The sequence below is a fragment of the Saccopteryx bilineata genome, chromosome 2 (genome assembly GCF_036850765.1).
Source record: "Saccopteryx bilineata isolate mSacBil1 chromosome 2, mSacBil1_pri_phased_curated, whole genome shotgun sequence".
Lineage (NCBI taxonomy): Eukaryota > Metazoa > Chordata > Mammalia > Chiroptera > Emballonuridae > Saccopteryx > Saccopteryx bilineata.
Window position 1 is genome coordinate 276,262,416 of NC_089491.1, and position 22,268 is coordinate 276,284,683.

Here is a 22,268-nt window from a genome sequence, read left to right on the forward strand (position 1 = left end):
GCTCATTAGACTCAGGGCTTCCTCCTTTCCAGAGTGCTGAAGGACTTTTCTCCAATGGATCAGTGCTGCTCCCTGAAGATGAACAGCACTGGGCCCTTGGCCTTGGCCTTGGCCTGGGGAGGCGTCATGACCGTGGTGATGACTGCAGTCAGTAGCGGTTGGCCTGGAGCCTCTGCTTGTTGCCGGGTGAGATGTGGCCAGACTTGGATTTTTCTTAAAACAAACCTGAAAACTTGATGTTCTATGTGACGTCTCCTGATTTAAGAATATTGACTGAAATAAACCCAAGCAACAGACTGAGTCTTAGATTTAGCCAGGGCACCCATGATTGCTAGCTTCCCCTTGAGGGTGACATGGAGACTGCGGCCCATGTGGCTTTGTTGGCGCCCTGAGCCCGCGCTTTCTGTCTCTTCGGTCTTGGGCACTAACACTCTAGCAGTTTCGTTCTCGCGCTCTGACTCTCCAAGTACTTTCTGAGTGTGTGTAATGGGCCAGACACTGTTCTGGTGCCGGTGCTCCATCTGTGAATACAGATGGTCCTCCCTTACATTCAACAGCCATGCTTGGCGAAGGATGTTTCTTTTAGTGTGTATAGAGACATACAGGAGTATACTGCATATACATGTAGCTCTCCACTACACGTGTATACCTACATGTACATGCTGTACATGTTTGCCTTGACTCAAGATATGTAATTTTAGCGCATACAGATTTCCTCATTCTTTTTAGTGGCTATTTCCAAGGGGTGGCTACATCACAAATTTTATTAAAGTTCCCTTTAGGTGGGCATTTACAGTGCAGAGTTTGCAATATTTTATAAGTAATAGTATAATGTCCGCCCTTGGACATTTGTATATTTTTCTTGAATGAATCCCTGGAGTGGAGATCCCTGATCAATACACATTAGAATTGTGATAAATAATGCTAGGTTGCACCCCAGAAAGCTGTGGTTGGCTTTACTTCCTGTGTGTGTGTGTGTGTGGGGTGCCCCTTTCCTAGCAGTCTTACTGAGCCTGCATAGTACCACTCTGTGTGTGTGTGTGTGTGTGTATAAGAGAGAGAGTGTGTGTATGTGTGTGTCTGAGAGAAGGACAGACAGATTGGAAGGGAGAGAGATGAGAAGCATCAATTCTTCGTTGTGGCACCTTAGTTTTCATTGATTGCTTTTTCATATGTGCCTTGACCAGGGGACTACAGCAGACTGAGTCACTTCTTGCTTGAGCCAGCGACTTTGGGCTCAAGGTGGTGAGCCTTGCTCAAACCAGATGAGCCCACACTCAAGCTGGCGACCTCGGGTTCTCAAACCTGGGTCCTCCATGTCCCAGTCTCCCAGTCCAATGCTCTATCCACTGTGCCACTGCCTGGTCAGATGTATCAGTCTTTTTTTTTTTTTTTTTTTTTACAGAGACAGAGAGAGAGTCAGAGGGATAGACAGGGACAGACAGACAGACAGGAATGGATACAGATGAGAAGCATCAATCATTAGTTTTTCGTTGCGCGTTGCGACTTCTTAGTTGTTCATTGATTGCTTTCTCATATGTGCCTTGACTGCGGGCCTTCAGCAGACTGAGTAACCCCTTGCTGGAGCCAGCAACCTTGGGTCCAAGCTGGAGAGCTTTTGCTCAAACCAGATGAGCCCGCGCTCAAGCTGGTGACCTCGGGGTCTCGAACCTGGGTTCTTCCACATCCCAGTCTAACACTATCCACTGCGCCACCGCCTGGTCAGGCCGTATCAGTCTTTTTGACCTCTGCTAACCTGCTAAACAAGTAGTTGTCTCATTTATTTTCATATTTGTTATTATTTGCTTATTGACTGATTTTGAAGAGAGAGAGAAAGTAGGGGAGAAACATTGACTTGTCTACTTATTTCTGCATCATTGGCTGATTTAAAAAAAAATTTATTGCCCTGGCCAGTTGGCTCAGCGGTAGAGCGTCAGCCTAGCGTGTGGAGGACCCGGGTTCGATTCCCGGCCAGGGCACACAGGAGAAGCGCCCATTTGCTTCTCCACCCCTCCGCCGCGCTTTCCTCTCTGTCTCTCTCTACCCCTCCCGCAGCCAAGGCTCCATTGGAGCAAAGATGGCCCGGGCGCTGGGGATGGCTCTGTGGCCTCTGCCTCAGGCGCTAGAGTGGCTCTGGTCGCAACATGGCGACGCCCCGGAGGGGCAGAACATCGCCCCCTGGTGGGCAGAGCGTTGCCCCTGGTGGGCGTGCCGGGTGGATCCTGGTCGGGCGCATGCGGGAGTCTGTCTGACTGTCTCTCCCTGTTTCCAGCTTCAAAAAAATGAAAAAGAAAAAAAAAAAATTTATTATTTTTTTTTACAGAGACAGTGAGTCAGAGGGATAGACAGGGACAGACAGACAGGAACAGAGAGAGATGAGAAGCATCAATCATTAGTTTTTCATTGCGCGTTGCAACACCTTAGTTGTTCATTGATTGCTTTCTCATATGCGCCTTGACCGCGGGCCTTCAGCAGACCAAGTAACCCCTTACTGGAGCCAGCGACCTTGGTTCAAGCTGGTGGGCTTTTGCTCCAGCCAGATGAGCCCGTGCTCAAGGTGGCGACCTCGGGGTCTCGAACCTGGGTCCTCTGCATCCCAGTCTGACGCTCTATCCATTGCTCCACCGCCTGGTCTGGCCATTGGCTGATTCTTGCATGTGCCATGACTGGGATCAAACCTACAACCTTGGTGTAACAAAATAATGCTCTAACCAACTGAGTCACCTGGCCAGGGCTTATATTTTTTTCTTAACAAGGTTGAGTATTTTTGATGTTTTCTATTTGTATTTATTGTAGAATTGCTGGTTTGTATTTTCATTTCTTATGTGATTTGGCTCTTCTTGATGTGTGAAAATTCTTGGTATATTAACAATGGGCAACCTTTTGTTTTTATATAATTCAAATATTTTTTATCAGTCTGACGTTTTTTTGTGACAGAGACAGAGAGAAAGAGAGAGGGACAAATAGGGACAGACAGGAAAGGAGAGAGATGAGAAGCATCAATTCTTCATTGCAGCACCTTAGTTCATTGATTGCTTTCTCATATGTGCCTTGATTGGGGGGGGGACGGCTATAGCAGAGCGAGTGACCCCTGCTCATGCCAATGACCTTGGGCTTCAAGCCAGCAACCTTTGGGCTCAAGCCAGTGACCATGAGGCCATATCTCTGATCCCACACTCAAGCCAGGGACCCTGCACTCAGGCTGGTGAGCCCACATTCAAGCCAGCAACCTTGGGGTTTCTAACCTGGATCCTCTGCATCCCAGTCTGATGCTCTGTTCACTGCACTATTGTCTGGTCAGGAGGTCTCTGACTTCTTTATTGTATATATTTTCCTCAAAACATTTCAGTAAAATGTGTCATTATTTTAAAAAATTAATCTTGTTTCTAGGTTTTGTTCCATGTTTAGGAAACTTTTCTTTACTCCAAGATTATAAGGATATTCTTATAGGATGCAAAATATTTTTATGGTTGATTCCCCCCCCCCGCCCCCGACCTCAGAATTATATTTTGTAAATGGGGTCTGTGGGATGAAAGGGATGGGTCTGACTTTTATTTTTCTAAGTGGAGTGAGCTAAGAAAATTTGGGTTTTAGCCCTGGCCGGATAGGTCAGTTAGTAAGAGCGTCACCCCAAAGCACAGAGGTTGTTCGTTTGATCCCTGGTTGGTCAGGGCACATACAGGAACGAATTGATGTTCCTGTCTCTGTCTCTCTCCCTCCTTTCCTTTCTCTCCAAAATCAGTAAATTAAAAATTTTTTTAAGTTATTAAAAAAAATTTGGATTTTAATTTTCTAGCATTACAGAAAGCCATCATGAATTAGTAATGCTTGTAAATGATTTTATTTTAAAAATCTCAATAGCAGTTAGAGACTTTTAAAAATAGCAATGTATGGCCTGACCTGTGGTGGTGCAGTGGATAGTGTTGACCTGGAACACTAAGGTTGCGTGTTCAAAACCCTGGGCTTGCCTGGTCAAGGCACATATGGGAATTGATGCTTCTTGCTCCCCTCCCCTATCTAAAATAAATAAAATCTTTTTAAAAAAGTAGCAGCCTGACCTGTGGTGGCGCAGTGGATAAAGCATCAACCTGGAATGCTGAGGTCGCCGGTTCAAAACCCTGCACTTGTCTTGTCTGGTCAAGGCACATATGGGAGTTGATGCTTCCTGCTCCTCCCCCCTTTCTCTCTCTCTGTCTCTCTAAAATAAATAAATTAAAAAATTATAAAAAAGTAGCAGTGTATGGTAGGTGTTTTTCTCTTTGGTCAGCTGATCTTGGGAAGGCAGATTTGTCTGCTCCACCAAACACTTGTCAGGTTCAGTGTATGAACAGCTGTGGAGGCGGCCAGGAGGCCAGGACAGAGGTGTAAGCCCCGGTCTTGTTTTCTCTAGGATCAGAACTCTGAGGTGTGGGGGATGGGCTGCAGTGGGGGGTGTGGAGTCTCTTCTATGATGTATCATTTTTTAAAAAAGATGTTATTCATTTTAGAGAGAGGAGGGAGAGAGAGAGGGAGAAGGGGTAGAAGGGGCAGGAAGCATCAACTCATACATAGTTGTTTCTTGTGTGCACCTTGATCAGGCAAGACTAGGGTTCCGAACTGGGACCTCAGTGTTCCAGGTCCACTGCGCCACCAGGCTGTATAATTATTTTTATGTGCCAGTCAGCTATGATAAGCTAGGTTTGCTGCATTTCTCAGGTGCACCCCAGATGCCATGCCAGTGCCTTCTAGCAAGAGGGCATTGGCACCCACCATGAGTTCCCTACACTTAGCTCACTTCTGCGCTTCCTGTACAGCGGGTCCTTCAATTAGCGTCCTTTCCCTATAGCACTGATGAGATGCTGTAGGAGAATAATTCTTGCCAATATTAATTAGCCTATGGTAAAATTGGTTTTCTTACATGTTGTTTTGCTGCAAGTCATAGAACCTACTGACAATGTTCAGTGAGATCTTAACTGTGTTTACCAGAGCAGGAAAGCATCAGCATGGCATACAGTATGTCTGCCTCATTGCTAAGACAAGTCAGGTGCCCACCCCCACAGCAGGGCGGGGAAGGGCACACCTGTGTGGTTCCCGACAGGAGAATCGGAACCAGCACTAAAACTATGACACTTGCCAACTCGGGACAAATTTGGAAAGCATAGACAGGTAACAGGAAAACGTCAAAATGTGCTGTCACAAGTTGAGTATTACTTTTTTTTCATAGATGTATCAAATTATTGATGTTTATGGTTAGACATGCCACCTTTCTTGGTGTAATATTTCAGTGAGCATCCTTGTGTTTTGGAACACAGCTCTGGTTTTTTCTTAGGCTGTTCTGAAGTTGGCTTACTGGGTCAGAAGATGAGAATGTGCTATAAGACTTGATATACCTACTGCTTTCTGGAATTTCCACTTGAAAATGTCCCCCATCCAGTTCTATCACATTCTGTTTGTCCCTCTGCCCTGAATGTGTGTGTGCTGCGCCCAAGCCCTTCTTCCCCCTCTTCAGCTCTCACTCTCCATCCAGCCCAGTGCTCTTTTATCCCTGGACATGGGAGGCCCGCCAGAGGCGAGGTTTGTGAGGGGATGAGGGGGCAGACAGGAAGAGGGGTCAGTTTGGGATGAGTGGAGCTCCCTGCTTGTTAAAGGGGGAGAACAGGAGAAGTTTGGAAGGGGAGAGGGTTGGGTGCTGGGAGGAGCTGCTGTCAGACCCCAGCACTTTCCTGACTGGGGACCTCTGCCCTACATTGAAAACAGGGCCCAAGAAGGTGTTTCTTAGACTGCGTTTTTCTAGAGTCCCAGTGTGCCCGTTGGTGAGGTTGCTCTGAGAACAGCCATGCGCACCATCTAGGGCACTGGTGAGTGTCGCCTGTGGGGCCCGGGAGGTTTGGGCCTCCTCTTCTCTAGGTTGTGTGGGAGCTCTCACCCAGCGCCCTGCCCTTGGCCTCCTCCTGGGCAGTGAGTGCCCTTACTCAAAATCACGAGCTGAAGGGATCCAGTCTAGCTTTTTCCAGGGAACCTGGACATTAGTAGAGGTGGCCAATAAGAAAAGGTTGTGTTGCCGTCCGTGGTGGCTTTGCACTGCACAGGTTCCCTCTGCCACACTTCCGGGAAATCCTGTTTAGATAAGCAGTGGTTTGTTTCTTATAGTGATTGTAAGTTCACTGAAGTGATTGAAGTCAGGAATCACTTTTTTAAAAAACTTGAGATATAGTTTACATATAGCAGAGTTCATGCTTTGGTGTGCAGTTCTGGGACTTTGGACAAGCACCATCTTGTAACCAACATCACAGATCAAATATGGAAACGAGTCCGTGTCCCCAGATTCTCTCCTGCCTCTGTGGAGTCAGCTGCTCCCCACCTTCTGCCTGCAGGTTCGTCTAATCAACTTCTGTCCCTGTGGTTTTGCCTGTTGCAGAATGTCATGTCAGTGACCTGCCATGCGCCGTGCTGGAGTCTGGCTCTGCGCTGTGTGTCCTGCACGCCTCCTGGTGTGGGTGTGTCAGTCACCTGTTCTGTGGGTGGCTATCCCAGTGCTTTTACCCCTCACCTGGTAAAGGTCAGTATTCATATTTCAGCATTTCAGCAGGCAGCATATAATTGATGCTTTTAGCAGAGCAGTGGCTGTATTGTGCAGCTGTGTCCTGCTTTTTTCACTTAATGTATCTGAAACATTTCCCATCCTCTACATAGTTGCCAACTAGAACGTGAACATTCACGCTGTTATTTGGTAGGGAATATTTTTATGCACAGTAAAAAATAAATAGGTAAGTGAATGTCTTTAGGAGAGATTTCCAGAGGTAGGATTTTTAGGTCAAAGCTGAAGGAGTCAGACGGGTCCCTCACGCTTTCCCACCACTGGCCTGCTGACCCTTTTGGGCATGTTGTGGGCTCTGAACCCTGGCGTCTCTGCTCTGTCTTCCGTCCGCCCCCCATCCCCACTGGTGGAGCCAGGTGAGTGGTCTTGTATCCTGGTCCATGGCTCTAGGGGACAGTTCCTCCAGTCTGTATGGCAGTTGTACACAGCGAGGTTGCATGCTCTCCTCTAAGCTGGTGAATTAGATGTTTTTCATCTTTTGTCGTTTATTCTTTTTTTTTTTTTTTTTTTTTTTTTCTGAAGCTAGAAACAGGGAGAGACAGTCAGACAGACTCCCGCATGCTCCCAACCCGGATCCACCCGGCACGCCCACCAGGGGGCAACGCTCTGCCCACCAGGGGGCGATGCTCTGCCCATCCTGGGCGTCGCCATGTTGCGACCCTCCTGGGTGTCGCCATGTTGCGACCAGAGCCACTCTAGCGCCTGGGGCAGAGGCCACAGAGCCATCCCCAGCGCCCGGGCCATCTTTGCTCCAATGGAGCCTTGGCTGCGGGAGGGGAAGAGAGAGACAGAGAGGAAGGCTCTGCGGAGGGGTGGAGAAGCAAATGGGCGCTTCTCCTATGTGCCCTGGCCGGGAATCGAACCCGGGTCCTCCGCACGCTAGGCCGACGCTCTACCGCTGAGCCAACCGGCCAGGGCTTATTCATTTTTTTTAGATCAACTTCTGTGTATGTCTTTGTAGTCCTGCTAATAGCTCTTTGTTACAGTGACTTCAGGTAGTCTTCCTAACATATTTGGGCTTTGAGTTTGATGAATTTTGAGCTTTAAACATTTTAAAATTGCATGTCTTCAAATCTATCTTTGCAGATACAACTTTACTGTTTAAGTTTAGACAAGTTTGGACACATGCAGGGTGCTATGGCCCATAGAGCTGTTTAAGTTTAGGAAATGGAGTTCCCTTCAGAGCTTTAGTATTTACTTTTGTGTTCTTTATGTTTTTCTGTTTTGATTTCTTTATATTTATTATAAAACTTGAAATGTAGCTTATAAAAATAATTATTTTGGTGAATGATTTGTGGGAAGAATTTAGATAGAATTTTCTCAATGTGTCAATTACTTGTCATAACATATTTACCTACTCGGTTTTGTGGGTTATGTATGAGAGAGTTTCTTTTTGCCTTTGCTCTTGATATTCTGGGAATGGCGTATGTTGAGAAATGATTCTAAATATGCATGATGTGTTAGGTTATTCTGTTTTGTTACAGCTCCACACTATTCTCTCCCATAATGCTTGTTTAAAAGCTCAGGGTCAAGAACTTGAATCGAAAGCAATGACACCTGAGGGTTACCTCACACACTGTGTCCTCTCACAACCACATTGCTGGGTCTCTGTGTGGAGGGTGATGGTGGGTGTGGGCTCCTGATGGTCATGGGGCTGTTCCTTGCTGTGGTCCTGACTTCCTACTTAGACATAGTTGCTGCTGCTTGCCTGTGCTCTTGATACTGTCCTCAGAGATGGCCATTGGAACAGAAGTGCCTCCTCTGAGGGTTATAACGTGTGCTTGCTGGTTTTTAGGTTTTCTTAGCCTTTAGTTGAGCTAAGCTTTTAATTTCAAATGTGTATTTCCCCAAGGGCTGGGGATAGTGAGCGCATTCATACATATGTGTGTTGTACCAGGGTCCTGGGATTGTGATGTCATTCATATATGCCTCTACTTCACCAGAGGCCCTCAGGACTGTGAGAACATTCATATGTATGTGTACTTCACCAGGGGTCAGGACTGTGAGATCATTCATATGTATGTGAATTTCACCAGGGACCTGGGATTATGAGATCATATAGATGTGTATATATAATTATATATATACATGTTTTTATCTACATATATGTTTGGGGGTTTTTTGTTTGTTTTTACAGGGACAGAGAGAGAATCAGAGAGAGGGATAGATAGGGACAGACAGGAATGGAGAGAGATGAGAAGCATCAATCATTAGTTTTTTGTTGCGACACCTTAGTTGTTCATTGATTGCTTTCTTATATGTGTCCTGACCAGGGGCCTTCAGCAGACCGAATAACTCCTTGCTGGAGCCAGCGACCTTGGGTCCAAGTTGGTGAGCTTTTTGCTCAAGCCAGATGAGCCCGCGCTCAAGCTGGCAACCTCAAGGTCTCGAACCTGGGTCCTTCCGCATCCCAGTCCGACGCTCTATCCACTGCGCCACTGCCTGGTCAGGCCATATATGTATATTTTACCAGTGGCCTAGGACTGTAAGAGCCTTCATACATGTGTATTTCACCAGGGTTTGGTGCTGTGTGATGATATATTTGTGTAGTTCATCTTTGCAAGTTTTGTATTTCCTCTGATAAGCAGTGGTGCCTTGAACATGAAATGGTGTTTTGCTTGTCTAGGGGAGGGGAGTAAGCAACACCATAAATAGGAAGCTGGTATCCGTTAATGCTGAGGATTTTTAGTGGTGAAAGGACATTTGTGAACCTGTGACCCAGCACATGGGGACAGATGGCCTGAGGGGCTGGGCTGGTTGTGTTTCCCATGGACACCTAGGCTCTAGTCGTGTCTGACTTGGGCACGTTGTCCCTTTCAGCTCAGAGTTGGCCTCTTCTCACTCCATTCTCTGATGTCTCCTGTCCTGAAGGCTGAGCTTTCTCAGTGGTCCCTTCCACTCTCCACCCCTCTCTCTAACCCAGAGGTTTTCAACCTGTGGGTCACGACCCCGGCGGGGTTGCCTAAAGCCATCGGAAAATACATAATGCATATCAGGTATTTACATTCCGAATCATAACTGTAGCAAAATTACAGTTATGAAGTAGCCACCAAAATTATTTTTTGGTTTGGGGTCACCGCAACATGAGGAACTGTATTGCAGGGTCACGGCATTAGAAAGGTTGAGAACCACTGCTCTAACCCTTTGCATGGAGCAGTTGGGGACTGTGAGCTGCTTGGAAACTGTAGCACCAGCTCCCAGAGAGTCACAGCTCATGGCGGCCTCTCCAGCCATTCTCTTTCTCCCTATGAGATTTTCTCGTCAGAGTGCCCTTCCTGTGCTCTCATGGAGAAGGCTGCAGCGTGAGCACCTTCAGGTTCTGGCCTGGTTCCTGTTTCAGGCTGCCCCCCCATTGCCCAGGAACATGGGGTGTGACATCAGAGGGGCTCTGGGTTTGCACTCAGTTAACAGTGAGATAGCTCAGGTGTTCACAAGAATGTTGTCTGGTGGGGGACTTGGCTGCAGTTCTGGTGATGAGGGATTGTGCATACAACCGTCCCTGCATGGGAGAGACAGGCTCACAGTCTCCTGCACACGGGAACATGGAAGGCCTTTGAGCTGAGAGAAGTGTCAGGGAAGAAATGCACTGCTCACGAGTGTCGGCACTGAGGTGACATCCTGCTTGGCCTTGAGCAGGTGTGATACCTGTTACCTTCCCAGGTAGCTAGTTGGCATCCTAAACTTACTCTTGCCAAGCCATGCCTTGGCCCCAGGCACAGCAGAGCCCCACCCCTCATGTATGCTGAAGGAGGCCATATGCAGTGTCGTGGTGTGCACAGCTCGACGTGGATGGATAAGACTGACCTTTACACACTGCCAGTGCCATTGAGCAGCTCTCAGAATGAATGGTGATCAGCTGGTTGTGCTGCCTTTAAGTAACTTGACTTTCACTTTGATTTTTCAGGAAATCATTAAGTTGGATAAAGAAGGGGGCAATAATGCACCACGGCAGCGGCCCTCCAAATGTCCAGCACCAGCTACAGAGGTCCCGGGCCTTCACCGGCAGTGAAGAAGAGCAGCAGACCCACCCAAACCCACCCCCATCCCCCGCCGCACCCTTCGCGCCCTCGGCCAGCCCATCTGCGCCCCAGTCGCCTGGGTACCAGGTTCAGCAGCTCATGAGCAGGAGCCCCGCGGCCGGGCCGAATGTGAACCTCACCCTCCAGAATGTGGGGCCGGTGGTGGCAGGAAACCCCTCGCTCACACTGGCCCCACTGCCACTCCCCAGTCCCACCTCTCCGGGCTTCCAGTTCAGTGCCCAGCCAAGGCGCTTTGAGCATGGATCACCATCCTACATCCAAGTCACCTCGCCACTGTCCCAGCAGGTGCAGACCCAGAGCCCCACCCAGCCTAGCCCCGGGCCCAGCCTGCAGAGTGTGCGGGCAGGCACCCCTGGGCCCGGCCTGGGCCTGTGCAGCAGCAGCCCCACGGGGGGCTTCATGGACGCCAGTGTGCTGGTGAGGCAGATTAGCTTGAGCCCGTCTGCGGGCGGGCACTTTGTGTTCCAGGAGGGCTCGGGCCTCACCCAGATGGCCCAGGGAGCCCCGGTCCCACTGCAGCATGCAGGGGCTCCCATCACGGCGCGAGAACGAAGACTGTCCCAGCCCCACACACAGCCTGGGGGGACTGTGCACCACCTGGGACCCCAGAGCCCCGCGTCCTCGGGTGGGTCCAGCCTGCCGCCGTTGGCCAGCCCCGGCCACATCACCACAGCCAGCCTGCCACCTCAGATCAGCAGCATCATCCAGGGACAGCTGGTCCAGCAGCAGCAGCAGCAAGTGCTGCAGGGGCCGCCACTAACCCGACCTCTCCTACCCGGGGTCGGGGGGGCATCAGCCTTCGGGATGACGTCCCCACCACCCCCCAGCAGCCCTTCTAGGACTGCGGTGCCCCCAGGCCTCTCCAGCCTGCCCCTCTCGTGCACGGGGAGCAGGAAGACACCCAAGAAGCTGGAGGAGATCCCGCCGGCCTCCCCGGAGCTGGCCCAGATGCGGAAGCAGTGCCTGGACTCTCACCACCGGGAGATGGAGGTGCTGAGGGAGGCCTTCAAGGAGTACCTGATCGAGCTGTTCTTCCTGCAGCACCTGCAAGGGAACATGATGGATTTCCTGGCTTTCAAGAAGAAACACTATGCCCCGTTACAAGCTTATCTTAGGCAGAATGATCTGGACCTGGAGGAGGAGGAGGAGGAGGAGGAGGAGGAAGAGGAAGAGGAAGAAAAGTCTGAGGTTATCAATGATGAGGTGAGAAACAGCCGTCTAATAATTAAAGGACTGTGCTGCGCAGCTGTGAGTCTAGGCAGCTGTGAGCACAAAGGAATGTGTCGGCTCGGGGTGCTCCTCAGACCTGGTTTCCTAAGGGTTTGACCTGGGGGTAAGGTGGAAAGTGAATTTTGCTATTTTCTTTGAGGGAGGGAAGAGCTGCTCTAGCAGTTGGAGCAGGTGCAGACCCAGGTGCTTTCACTGAGAACAAGGACCCGCCCATGTGGAGAGCCAAGCTGCAGGCACAGCCGGGCCCCTGGTCTGCTGGGGTGCATTCTGGCTGGCATCAAAGCCCCAGGTGCACCCCTTCTGGCTGGTTTTCCAGTTTTTGTGTTTCACTTATGTAGGTCCACCCCTTGAAACTCCATGAATGTGGTTCTTAAACAAGGTGTTTTAATATAAATAAATTTAAGTAATAAATATTGGTACAGTATCTTCATGTTTAAAATATAGTTGTTATAGCCGAAACCTGAGAAATTTTAGATGTAGTCTTATCTATGAATCATATTTAAGATGGAATCTTTTCTAAATAAGTGAAATTTTTTGGGTGCCTGGAATGGGTGCTTAATAAATGCCTGAATTGAGATTCCTCAATACCATGACTGATCTGCACTTCCTGGAAGAGAAGCAAACCCCAGCAGGGCGAGAGTGAGGTTGGCTGTCATGCACTGTACGTGTGCCTTTGTGTCGTGTAGTGTACACTCTGTTGGTGCAGCTGATTTTGTTTTATGGGATGGCTAAAGTAATTGAAATCTTTATCACTGTTCTCCTGCAAAGAAATCGGCCTTTGGTGAACAAAAGCTGGTCTCTTTGCTCAGCCGTCCTGATCGATATTTATGGACGTATCTGTGTGGCTTTGCCATTTTGTGTTTTCCTTAACACCCTTTCCAGGATGGACCATTTTTATTTTCCAAAAGGTTACATGACTATTTTGAGGGTTTCACCTCTGAAATAGTGAAATTCAGTTCTCTGTACACCAGTGTCGTCTATAGACTCAGTCCCTTTCTTTGTGCTTAAGAAAAGTAAGTCCCGTTTATAACTTCCTGTTGAAACAGACCTTCTCCATTCTGACCTCCACATGGTAGGCGATGGAGTAGCCGCTTTGTTACTGAGACTGCCTGCTGTCCCCAATTCTAGAATTTGAAGTTGCGCAACCTAAGGATATTGCCCATGACTTAAATTGGAGTTCTTACGAGATTTGCAGTTAGGTTATGTTATAAATCTGTCATAAATTAGTTCATTGTCTTTTTGCAGGATTTGATGCAAAAGCATTCCATTTTAAAGCACCAAACATCAGTGAGCTGTCAGCAGTAAAAGTCTAACAAAAATTTGAGCAGTCTTAAAAATCATGTTGCCTTTTTTTCTCAAAATATTTCCTCTCAGGTAAAGGTTGTGACAGGAAAGGATGGGCAGACTGGTACTCCCGTTGCTATAGCAACCCAGCTTCCGCCAAATGTTTCTGCTGCTTTTTCATCCCAGCAGCAACCATTTCAGGTACTTGTCAATGGTTCTCAAATGTAGCTTCATCCCAAACTTTCCCTTCATTCAGGTATTTTAACCTTCAGTTACTATTTTCTCTTAGTATTTTTTCCAGAGCCCATTCCTTATATTAAAAAAATAAAGAAGCTTTCCTGCATATGGAGCGATAAAATTAAGTTGCATGAGTGAACGACAACCCAGAGCTAATGCACTATTCTTGTGTTGACCTGTGCTGCAGTCGTAGCTGTAGTGTGCATGTCACCTAATCCTCATGGTCCTGTCGAGCGTGTGCCAGGATCCCTCGTGTGCTGTGTTTCATGTGGGTTCTTTCTGTGTCTTCTCTCTGTGTTTTTGAGAACAGTGCAAAACAGAAACAGGAAAAAAAGATTTAAGCAGATGATCACATGGTATTTTCAGTAGCTGGAAGAAACACTGACGTGAAACCCCTGAAATCACCTCACCCACAGGCCTCTACATGGGTGTCAGTGATCACTCAGTGTTCCATTAATAAGGACCTAAACGTATCAGTTCGATTCTATTAGTTTTGGAATAGATTATGCTGGGTTCAGAAAGCAATTTCATCGCCGTCGTGATGTTTCTGAATTTTTTGTTTTTAATTTTTTAAATAAAATTTTTATTTTTCAACTACAGTTGACATATAATAGTTTCAGAAGTATAACATAGTGATTAGACATTTATATAACTTACAAAATGATCAACTCAAGTCTAGTACCCATCTGGGACACCGTACATAATTATATTATTATTTTTTAAAATTTTGATGTAATTTCTTTTTTTTAAGATTTTACTTACTGATTTTATGGAGGAGGGGGTAGTGAGAAGTATCAACACATAGTTGCTTCACTGTAGTTGTTCATTGCTTGCTTGTCAGTATGTGCCTTGATGGGCAAGCCCAGGGTTTTGAACCAGTGACCTCAGCATTCCAGGTTGATGCTGTATCCACTGCACCACCACAGGCCAGCCTTTTGATATAATCTTAAACATGGAAAAGTTGCAGTAATAGTACAAAAGCTCCCAATATCCCTTCCTCATATTCACCAATTGTTCACTTTTTGCCCCATTTGCATTGCTTCATTCTCTCTCACATATGCACACCACATTTCCCCCTGAGCTATTGGAGAGGCAGTCATAGAAATCCTGTCATGCCATTTATCCCTCAGTATGTGGGCGCGTCCCAAGTCAGAGGTCTCTGATGTGTTTGCAGCACAGTGCTCAGGTCAGGACACTGCGTGTTGCAGTGCGGTGTCTGAGCCATAGCTCAGGCGGGTGTCTTCTGTCCGGGGGACGTCCCTTGTTGTTTTTCCTGCAGTCTGTGATCTTGAGTCTTCTCTCACCTGGGCCTGCCCCTAAATCTTGCTGGACCTTTTTTTTTTTTTTTTTTTTTTTTTTGAGGCATCCTGGCCAGTTATTTTGTGGCATGTCTTATGATGTGGGCTTGTCTGATATTTCCTGTGTCTGATAAGGGTCTTGCATTTTAGAGAGGGATACCATGGAAGTGATGCTGTGTCCAGCTCAGGGTGCCCTATGAGGAGGCCGTGATGTCACTTGTCCTGTCACCGGTCCACGAGGCTTTTACACTAGAAGGCTATTATTTTTCTTTGAGTGAATAATAAGAAATTTGGGGGAGATACTTTGTGACCATATAAATATCTGGTATCTCATTAAATTTTTGACCACTAATCCTAGCATTTGATGATGAGCCTTGCCAGAATTAGTTATCACCTTAGAGATTGCAAAATGGATTTCTAACTCCATCATTCCTTTTACATTTGTTAGTTGGCATTCTATTGTAATAGTAAGCTTCCTTTTCAATTTATGGATGTGTACATGAATCCTTTTTTCACCGGTGGTTATAATGTGCACCAGTATTTATGTCTTTGTTCATTTACACTTACTAAACTTAGTTGACTTGACTCTCTTTGGTCTATAGTTCCATGACAAACACGCAGAGCTGTGTAACCACCACCACAGTCAGGAAGCAGAGTGTTCATGTGGTCAAGTTCTCTGTGGTCAGGTCTCACCCTCCCTCAGCCTTCATCTGTCTGCACTTCTGTGATTTTGTCTTTTCCAGAATGAGTCATTAGTGGGGTCCTGCAGTCTGTTGTCTTTCATTCTAGCTGCTTGCAGTTGGCACAGCACACTGGAGAGTCCTGCACGTGGGTGCATGTGCCAGTAGTTGTTTCTGTTTTGCCGAGTGGTGCTCTGTGTGTCCTGTTACCCTTTGAAGGACAGTTGAGTTGCTTTCAGCTTTTGGAACTTAGGGGTAAAATTGCAGTGAATGTCCATGTACAGTTCTTCTGGTGAACGTAGACCTTCATTTCATTTGGGTAAATGCCTAGGGGACAGATTTCTGGCTGTTCAATAAGTGTATGTTCAACTTGGTGAGAGGCCACCCACCCTTTCCACAGTAGCTGTACTGTTCCCTCCCCTCCCCAGTGCTAGTTATAGTCAGCTTCCTTCCCTTCCCTTCCCTTCCCTTCCCTTCCCTTCCCTTCCCTTCCCTTCCCTTCCCTTCCCTTCCCTTCCCCTTCCCCTTCCCCTTCCCCTTCCCCTTCCCCTTCCCCTTTCCCTTTCCCTTTCCCTTTTCCTTTCCTCTTTCCCTTCCCTTCCCTTCCCTTCCTTTCTCTTCCTTTCTCTTCCTTTCTCTCTCTCTCTTTCTTTTTTAAAGGGAGAGAGATGAGAAGCATCAACTCTTGGTTGTGTCACTTCAGTTGTTCATTGATTGCTTCTAATATGTGCCTTGACTGAGGGGCTTCAGCTGATCCAGTGATCTTGGCTCAAGCCAGCAACCTTTGGACTTCAAGCCAGAAACCATGTGATCATGTTGATGATCCCATGCTCAAGCTGGATAAGCCAGTATTCAAGCAGATGACCTGGGGTTTCGAACCTGGGACCTCAGTGTCCCAGGTCGATGCTCTATCCACTGTGCCACCTGATCAGGTCATACCTTTCTTTTGTAGTCATCATGATACTGATGTAGTGGTTTCACTTTGTATGGCTCTAGAGACTCTTGATGGTGAACATGTTCCTTTGCCATTTGTGTATCTTCTCTGGGGAAGTGTCTGTTCCTCTCTTCCACCCATCTTTTTCTTTTCTTTTTTCTCAAATTTACTTATTGATTTGAGAGAGAGAGGAAGGGAGAGAGTGAGACAGAAACATTGATCTGTTTCTGTATGTGCCGTGACTGGGGATCAAACCGACAACCTTTGTGTATCAGGATGACGCTAACCAACCGAACTGTCCAGCCAGGGCTCACCCAACTTTTTCATTGAGTTGTTTGTTTTATTATTGCCGCGCTTGAGAGTTCTTTATAATCTATGTATTTTTTTTGTCAGATATATATTTGCAATTTTTTTTGTTCTCTGGCCTTTTTTAGTACTCTTTTCACAGAGCCAAAGTTTAAGTTTTCTAGCTTATTATAATTTTTTAAAATTTATTTTTCTCGAATTTATTGGGGTGACATTGGTCAAAAAGTTTTAAATTTGATGTCTATTTTTTTTCAGTTTTCTTTTATGAATCATACTTTTTGACATATCTAACAACTTTGTTCAACCCAAGGTTCAAAGATTTTTTTGTGCATTTTCTTCTAGAAGTTGTAGTTTTATATTTTGGCATGTGATCCTTTTATTTTTTTATTTTTTTTACAGAGAGAGACAGATAAGGACAGACAGACAGGAACAGAGAGAGATGAGAAGCATCAATCATTTGTCTTTCATTGTGACACCCTAGTTGCTCATTGACTGCTCTCCCATATGTGCCCTGATCGTGGGGCCACAGCAGACTGAGTAACCCCCTGCTCGAGCCAGCAACCTTGGGTCCAAGCTGGTGAGCCTTGCCCAAACCAGATGAACCTGCGCTCAAGCCGGCGACCTCGGGGTCTCAAACCTGGGTCCTCCGCATCCCAGTCTGATGCTCCATCCACTGCGCCACCACCTGGTCAGGCGCATGTGATCCATTTTGAGTGAAGTTTTATATTACATGGCAAGCAGTTCATTTCTTTGCGTATTGATATCCAGTTGACCCAGCACTGTTTCTTAGAAAGACTATCCTGTATGTTATATTGACATTGCACGTGTGCCAGATATCAGCTGGTCCAGTCTGTGTGGCTCTGTCTCTGAGCTCTTCCTTCACTATCTACACATGTCCTGCCAGGGTTTTGACTGGGATTGCATTGAGTCTGCTGACAAGTTTGGGAAGAAGTAGTATCTGAACAGTAATGGTGTTTTCCAGTTCAGGAATATGATACCTCTCTCCATTTATTGTGATCTTTTTTCCTTTCTTCAGTGTTTGGTAGTTTTCAGCACCCCAGCTCTGTGTATGTTTTGTTAGATTTATGCCCAAGTATTCCAGTTTTTTTGGCATTGTAACTGGTATTTAAATTTAAAAAATTTTGTAGTTTATTGGCAGTATATAGGCATATAGTTGATTATTTGAACTTGTATTCTGCAGCTATGCTAAACTCATTCATTAGTTTTAGGAGCTTCTTTTTGGTAGATTCCATGGGATTTTCTACAGAGAAAATTAGGTCTGCAAAGAAAGCAATTTTTTTTTCTCCCTTTACTTTGTTTCTTTTTCTTGCTTTATTGCATTGGCAAGTTCAGAATAGGATTGGTGAGAACACATTCTTACCTTCTTCCCAGTCTTGGTGGGAAAACATTTAGTATTTTACCATGAGGTAAAGATGTTAGCTGTAGATTTTGTAGGTGTCCTTTATTTAGGTTAAGAAAGTTTCTTTAATTTTATCATTTATCATGAGTGGAAGTTGAATTTTTTTCAAATGCTACTTCTGTATCTATTTACATGATCTTGTGATTTTTTTTTATTTCTTTGATCTGTAAACATGCTGAATTGCATATAGTGAGGTATAGTTTGTAAGCAGGGAATGCACACATCTTGAGTGTGATAGTGCCTATTTATCCACATGCCTGTCAAGATGTTCACATCCATTCTATCCCCTTGTGCCTCCTGCTAGTCATCTGCTACTCAGTCCCCCCCCCCCACTGAGTGTCCTGCTGTTTTTTGTTTGTTTGTTTGTTTTACAGGGACAGAGAGAGGGATAGATAGGGACAGACAGACAGGAACGGAGGGAGATGAGAAGCATCAATCATCAGTTTTTCGTTGCGACACCTTAGTTGTTCATTGATTGCTTTTTCATATGTGCCTTGACCGCAGGCCTTCAGCCGACTGAATAACCCCTTGCTTGAGCCAGTGACCTTGGGTCCAAGCTGGTGGTGAGATTTTTTTGCTCAAGCCAGATGAGCCCGCGCTCAAGCTGGCAACTCCGGAGTCTTGAACTAGGGTTCTTCAGCATCCCAGTCCGACGCTGTATCCACTGTGCCACTGCCTGGTCAGGCTGTCCTGCTGTTTTTTTGTTTTGTCCTGCTGTTTTTGATGCTCAGATTATCTGTAACTTGGCCAGTTGGAGCCCCTACAAACTGACTCTAGCACACTTCTGACACCCTCTTCCCTGAGATGCTCCCCGAGTGCTTTCTCTGCAAGCACTTCCTTTCCTGTACAAGATATTTAGGCTCATCATGCACATTCCTTCATGCAGCCCAGGACCCGGTGGGGCTCCTCGGAGCCTGCTTCCTGTTGGTGGGAAAATGAATTTGAGCCTGATGCTCAAGTGCTTCTTGTCTTGAGTTTTATACATTTGAAGATAAGATTTGTTAAGGTGCAGGCTGTCAGAGAATTGACTCGTGGGCATCTTTCCTGTGAGTGCGTAGAGAACTGTAACACTGATGCGATTGTGGACCACACTGGTAGGTTTTTGCACTGGAATAGTGGGGCAGTGGACACAAGGAGGGCCTGGGGGAGAAGATGTGCAGTTTCCACAGTGACTCACTGTCATAGTCACCAGAGTGCCAGAAACTACACCGGACAGAATCAGATGTGATCAGCAGGATTCTGATGGGAGTGAGTGTGGAGGTGTGATGTGGAGGAGGTGGGCATAGGCAGACCCTTTGACCAGCAAGTGCTCCTAGGTTACTCCCATGTTTGTGTGCCAAAAGCACACATATTGATGTTCCTGGTAGCATTGTCTGTAAAAGCCCCTGACTGGAAAGACCCGAAATGTTCACACACAGCAGTGCAGACCAGCGATCGTGCACCCCCCACAGAGGAATGCTAATGGGAGTCATCATTCACAGCACCGGACACTGCATGGGCTGGTGTCCGCAGCACTCTTTGGCAACCCCTGGGCAGAGGAAGGGCTTCCAGAAGACAGGTGCAGAGTTCCTTCAGGGAAGGCTCATTAGGAAGCAGAGCGACAGATGCTGGGTGGAGCTAGCTCTGCAGGTGGTACCTGCAGGAGGTGTTTGCAGTCTCACTCACTGGGGATCTACCAGGCACAGCAGCAGGTGGTATCCATGGTGATTTCTGTGTGTACTGTTTCCAGTGGCACGCAGAACATCTTCCACTTTCTTCCTCAATATTTTGCTATGAAAAATTTCCAAAAGAGAAAAGTTGGAGTGTTCAGTAAATACCCATATCCCAATACTTGAATTCTGATGAACTTTACTAAGCTTTTAAAATTGCAAACATGTGTTAATATCTTTCATATATAGGATATATTCCATAATAAAACTTTTTTAAGAGACTTAAAAGTAAAACTTAGAAACCTCTCTTTTGAATTGCAGGTATCTGAGGCAAACACTAGTAGATGTGTAAGGAAATGGGGAGTCTCTCAGAAAAGAATTGAAATGAGAAACATCCTTTGTTTGGGGTTTTTTTTTGTTTTGGGGGGATTTTTTTATAGAGAGGGAGAGACAGGAGGGAGAGAGATGAGAAGCATCAACTGATAGTTGGGGCACCTTAGTTGTTCATTGATTGCTTTTCATATGTCGCATGGCCTGGGAGCTCCAGCAGAACTGGTGACCTTAGGCTGCAAGCCAGCAACCATGGTGTCACGTCTATGACCCCATGCTCAAGCTCATAAGCCTATGCTCAAGCTAGCAACCTCGGGGTTTTGAACCTGGTTCTTTAGTGTCCCAGGTTGATGCTCTATCCACTGTATCACCACTGGTCAGACATGAAATACCGTCTTTTTCTTCAGGGAAAAAAAAAACTCGGCATGAGTTTTCTTATTTACAACCAGTTGTGGAATGTTTATATTGACCGATTCATGTTGACTGATGAAACACTCCAGGAATAAATTCAGAGTTCTCTGTGGTACATATGTATTGATGTCTGAGTGCTTCCATAGAACACTGAGGCATATTGTGGAGTGCAGACTGTTGTATTTAAAGTAATACATGCACACACACACGTTTATTTTCTATGGAAAGAACTAATCTTTCAGTGATGTTTCTGGTAGAGAAAATGAATATTTGACTCTAATTTCATCACCCTAACAGATTTTTTATATTACATCACATAAATATTAGTTGACAGTGAATTATACTTTATTTCATATAACAAATACTCTTCATATTTTATTCACTTTTAATCCCATTTTAACAGCTTCTAAAATCCCATCACTTTGAGGAACTGTAATCCCATTAAACTGTTTTTTAAAATTTTTAGGTTATATCTATTCTATTGAGGAAAAACATTTAGAGGCAGCATCAGTGAATGAAGAAAATTTGTTTCTGGTACCTGCCACATATTGTCACATAGCTCTTAGCTTTAAAAGTGCTCCTTAGAGCCCTGGCCGGTTGGCTCAGCGGTAGAGCGTCGGCCTGGCTTGCGGGGGACCCAGGTTCGATTCCCGGCCAGGGTACATAGGAGAAGCGCCCATTTGCTTCTCCACCCCCCCTCCTTCCTCTCTGTCTCTCTCTTTCCCTCCCGCAGCCAAGGCTCCATTGGAGCAAAGATGGCCCGGGCACTGGGGATGGCTCCTTGGCCTCTGCCCCAGGCACTAGAGTGGCTCTGGTTGCGGCAGAGCGACGCCCCGGCAGGGCAGAGCATCGCCCCCTGGTGGGCAGAGCGACGCCCCTGGTGGGCGTGCTGGGTGGATCCCGGTCGGGCGCATGCGGGAGTCTGTCTGACTGTCTCTCCCTGTTTCCAGCTTCAGAAAAATACAAAATAAATAAATAAATAAATAAAAATTAAAAAGTGCTCCTAGAAATGCCCAAGTGGTCCCAGTTTTATTACGGCCTTGCCATGCTGTTAAGCATTCTATACAGAGTTTAAGGCACAATCTCAGTGAATTTTGTTATTTGCAATCATTTATACCAGTTTTAGCTAGTCTGTTGCTAGTCCAGCTCTAGAAATAACTTGAGAGTATTGCTCTGTCTGCTTCCCTAGGTCTTAAGGGGTGTTCTGGAGTGTGGTCACTTTATGCAGGAGAACACTGTTAAACTGTTCTCATTGGAGTTTTTTTTTTTAATTTTATTGAGGACTTCTTTTTATTATTTTTTTTATTTTTGGCAGAGACAGAGAGAGGGACAGATAGGGACAGACAGACGGGAAGGGAGAGGGATGAGAAACATCAATTCTTCGTTGCAGTTCCTTAGTTGTTTATTGATTGAGTTCTCATATGTACCTTGACCACCAGGGCTACAGCAGACCGAGTGACCCCTTGCTCAAGCCAGAGACCTTGGGCTCAAGCTGGTGAGCCTTGCTCAAACCAGATGAGCTCGTACTCAAGCTGGTGACCTCGGGGTCTTGAACCTGGGTCCTTCCGCATTCCAGTTCGAGGCTCTATCCACTGCGCCACCGCCTGGTCAGGCTGGAGATTATTTTTTTAACAACTCTGTGTTAGAGAAAATGATACTTACAGTTCTATAACCCTACCCCAACTGTTTTTTTTTTTCATTCTGACATAGGCCCTCATGTTTGTGTGTATGTAGTTGAATGTCTGCAGTGTAAACTGCCAGTGCAGCTTGTTCTAATGGACACACTTTCAGAAAAAAAGCAGCATGAAGAGTTTGTCCTTTCCTCTCTGATACCTTGTCCTGAGGTCATCTGGTCCAGAGTCCTGTCCACTG

General features: G+C 46.3%; 1 protein-coding gene across 8 annotated transcripts in view; it reads left to right on the forward strand.

Moving 5' to 3' along the window:
• EP400 (E1A binding protein p400) overlaps positions 1–22,268 on the forward strand; it is a 94,782-nt gene that overhangs the window by 5,832 nt on the left and 66,682 nt on the right. For 6 of the 8 annotated variants that reach the window (XM_066260872.1, XM_066260874.1, XM_066260869.1 and 3 more), the window contains exon 2: positions 10,482–11,820. In XM_066260872.1, coding sequence (XP_066116969.1) covers positions 10,482–11,820 — 1,339 coding nt within the window. Of the gene's footprint in view, positions 1–10,481; positions 11,821–13,221; positions 13,333–22,268 lie in introns of all 8 variants that reach the window. The other 2 variants (XM_066260868.1, XM_066260867.1) reach the window with 1 other exon arrangement.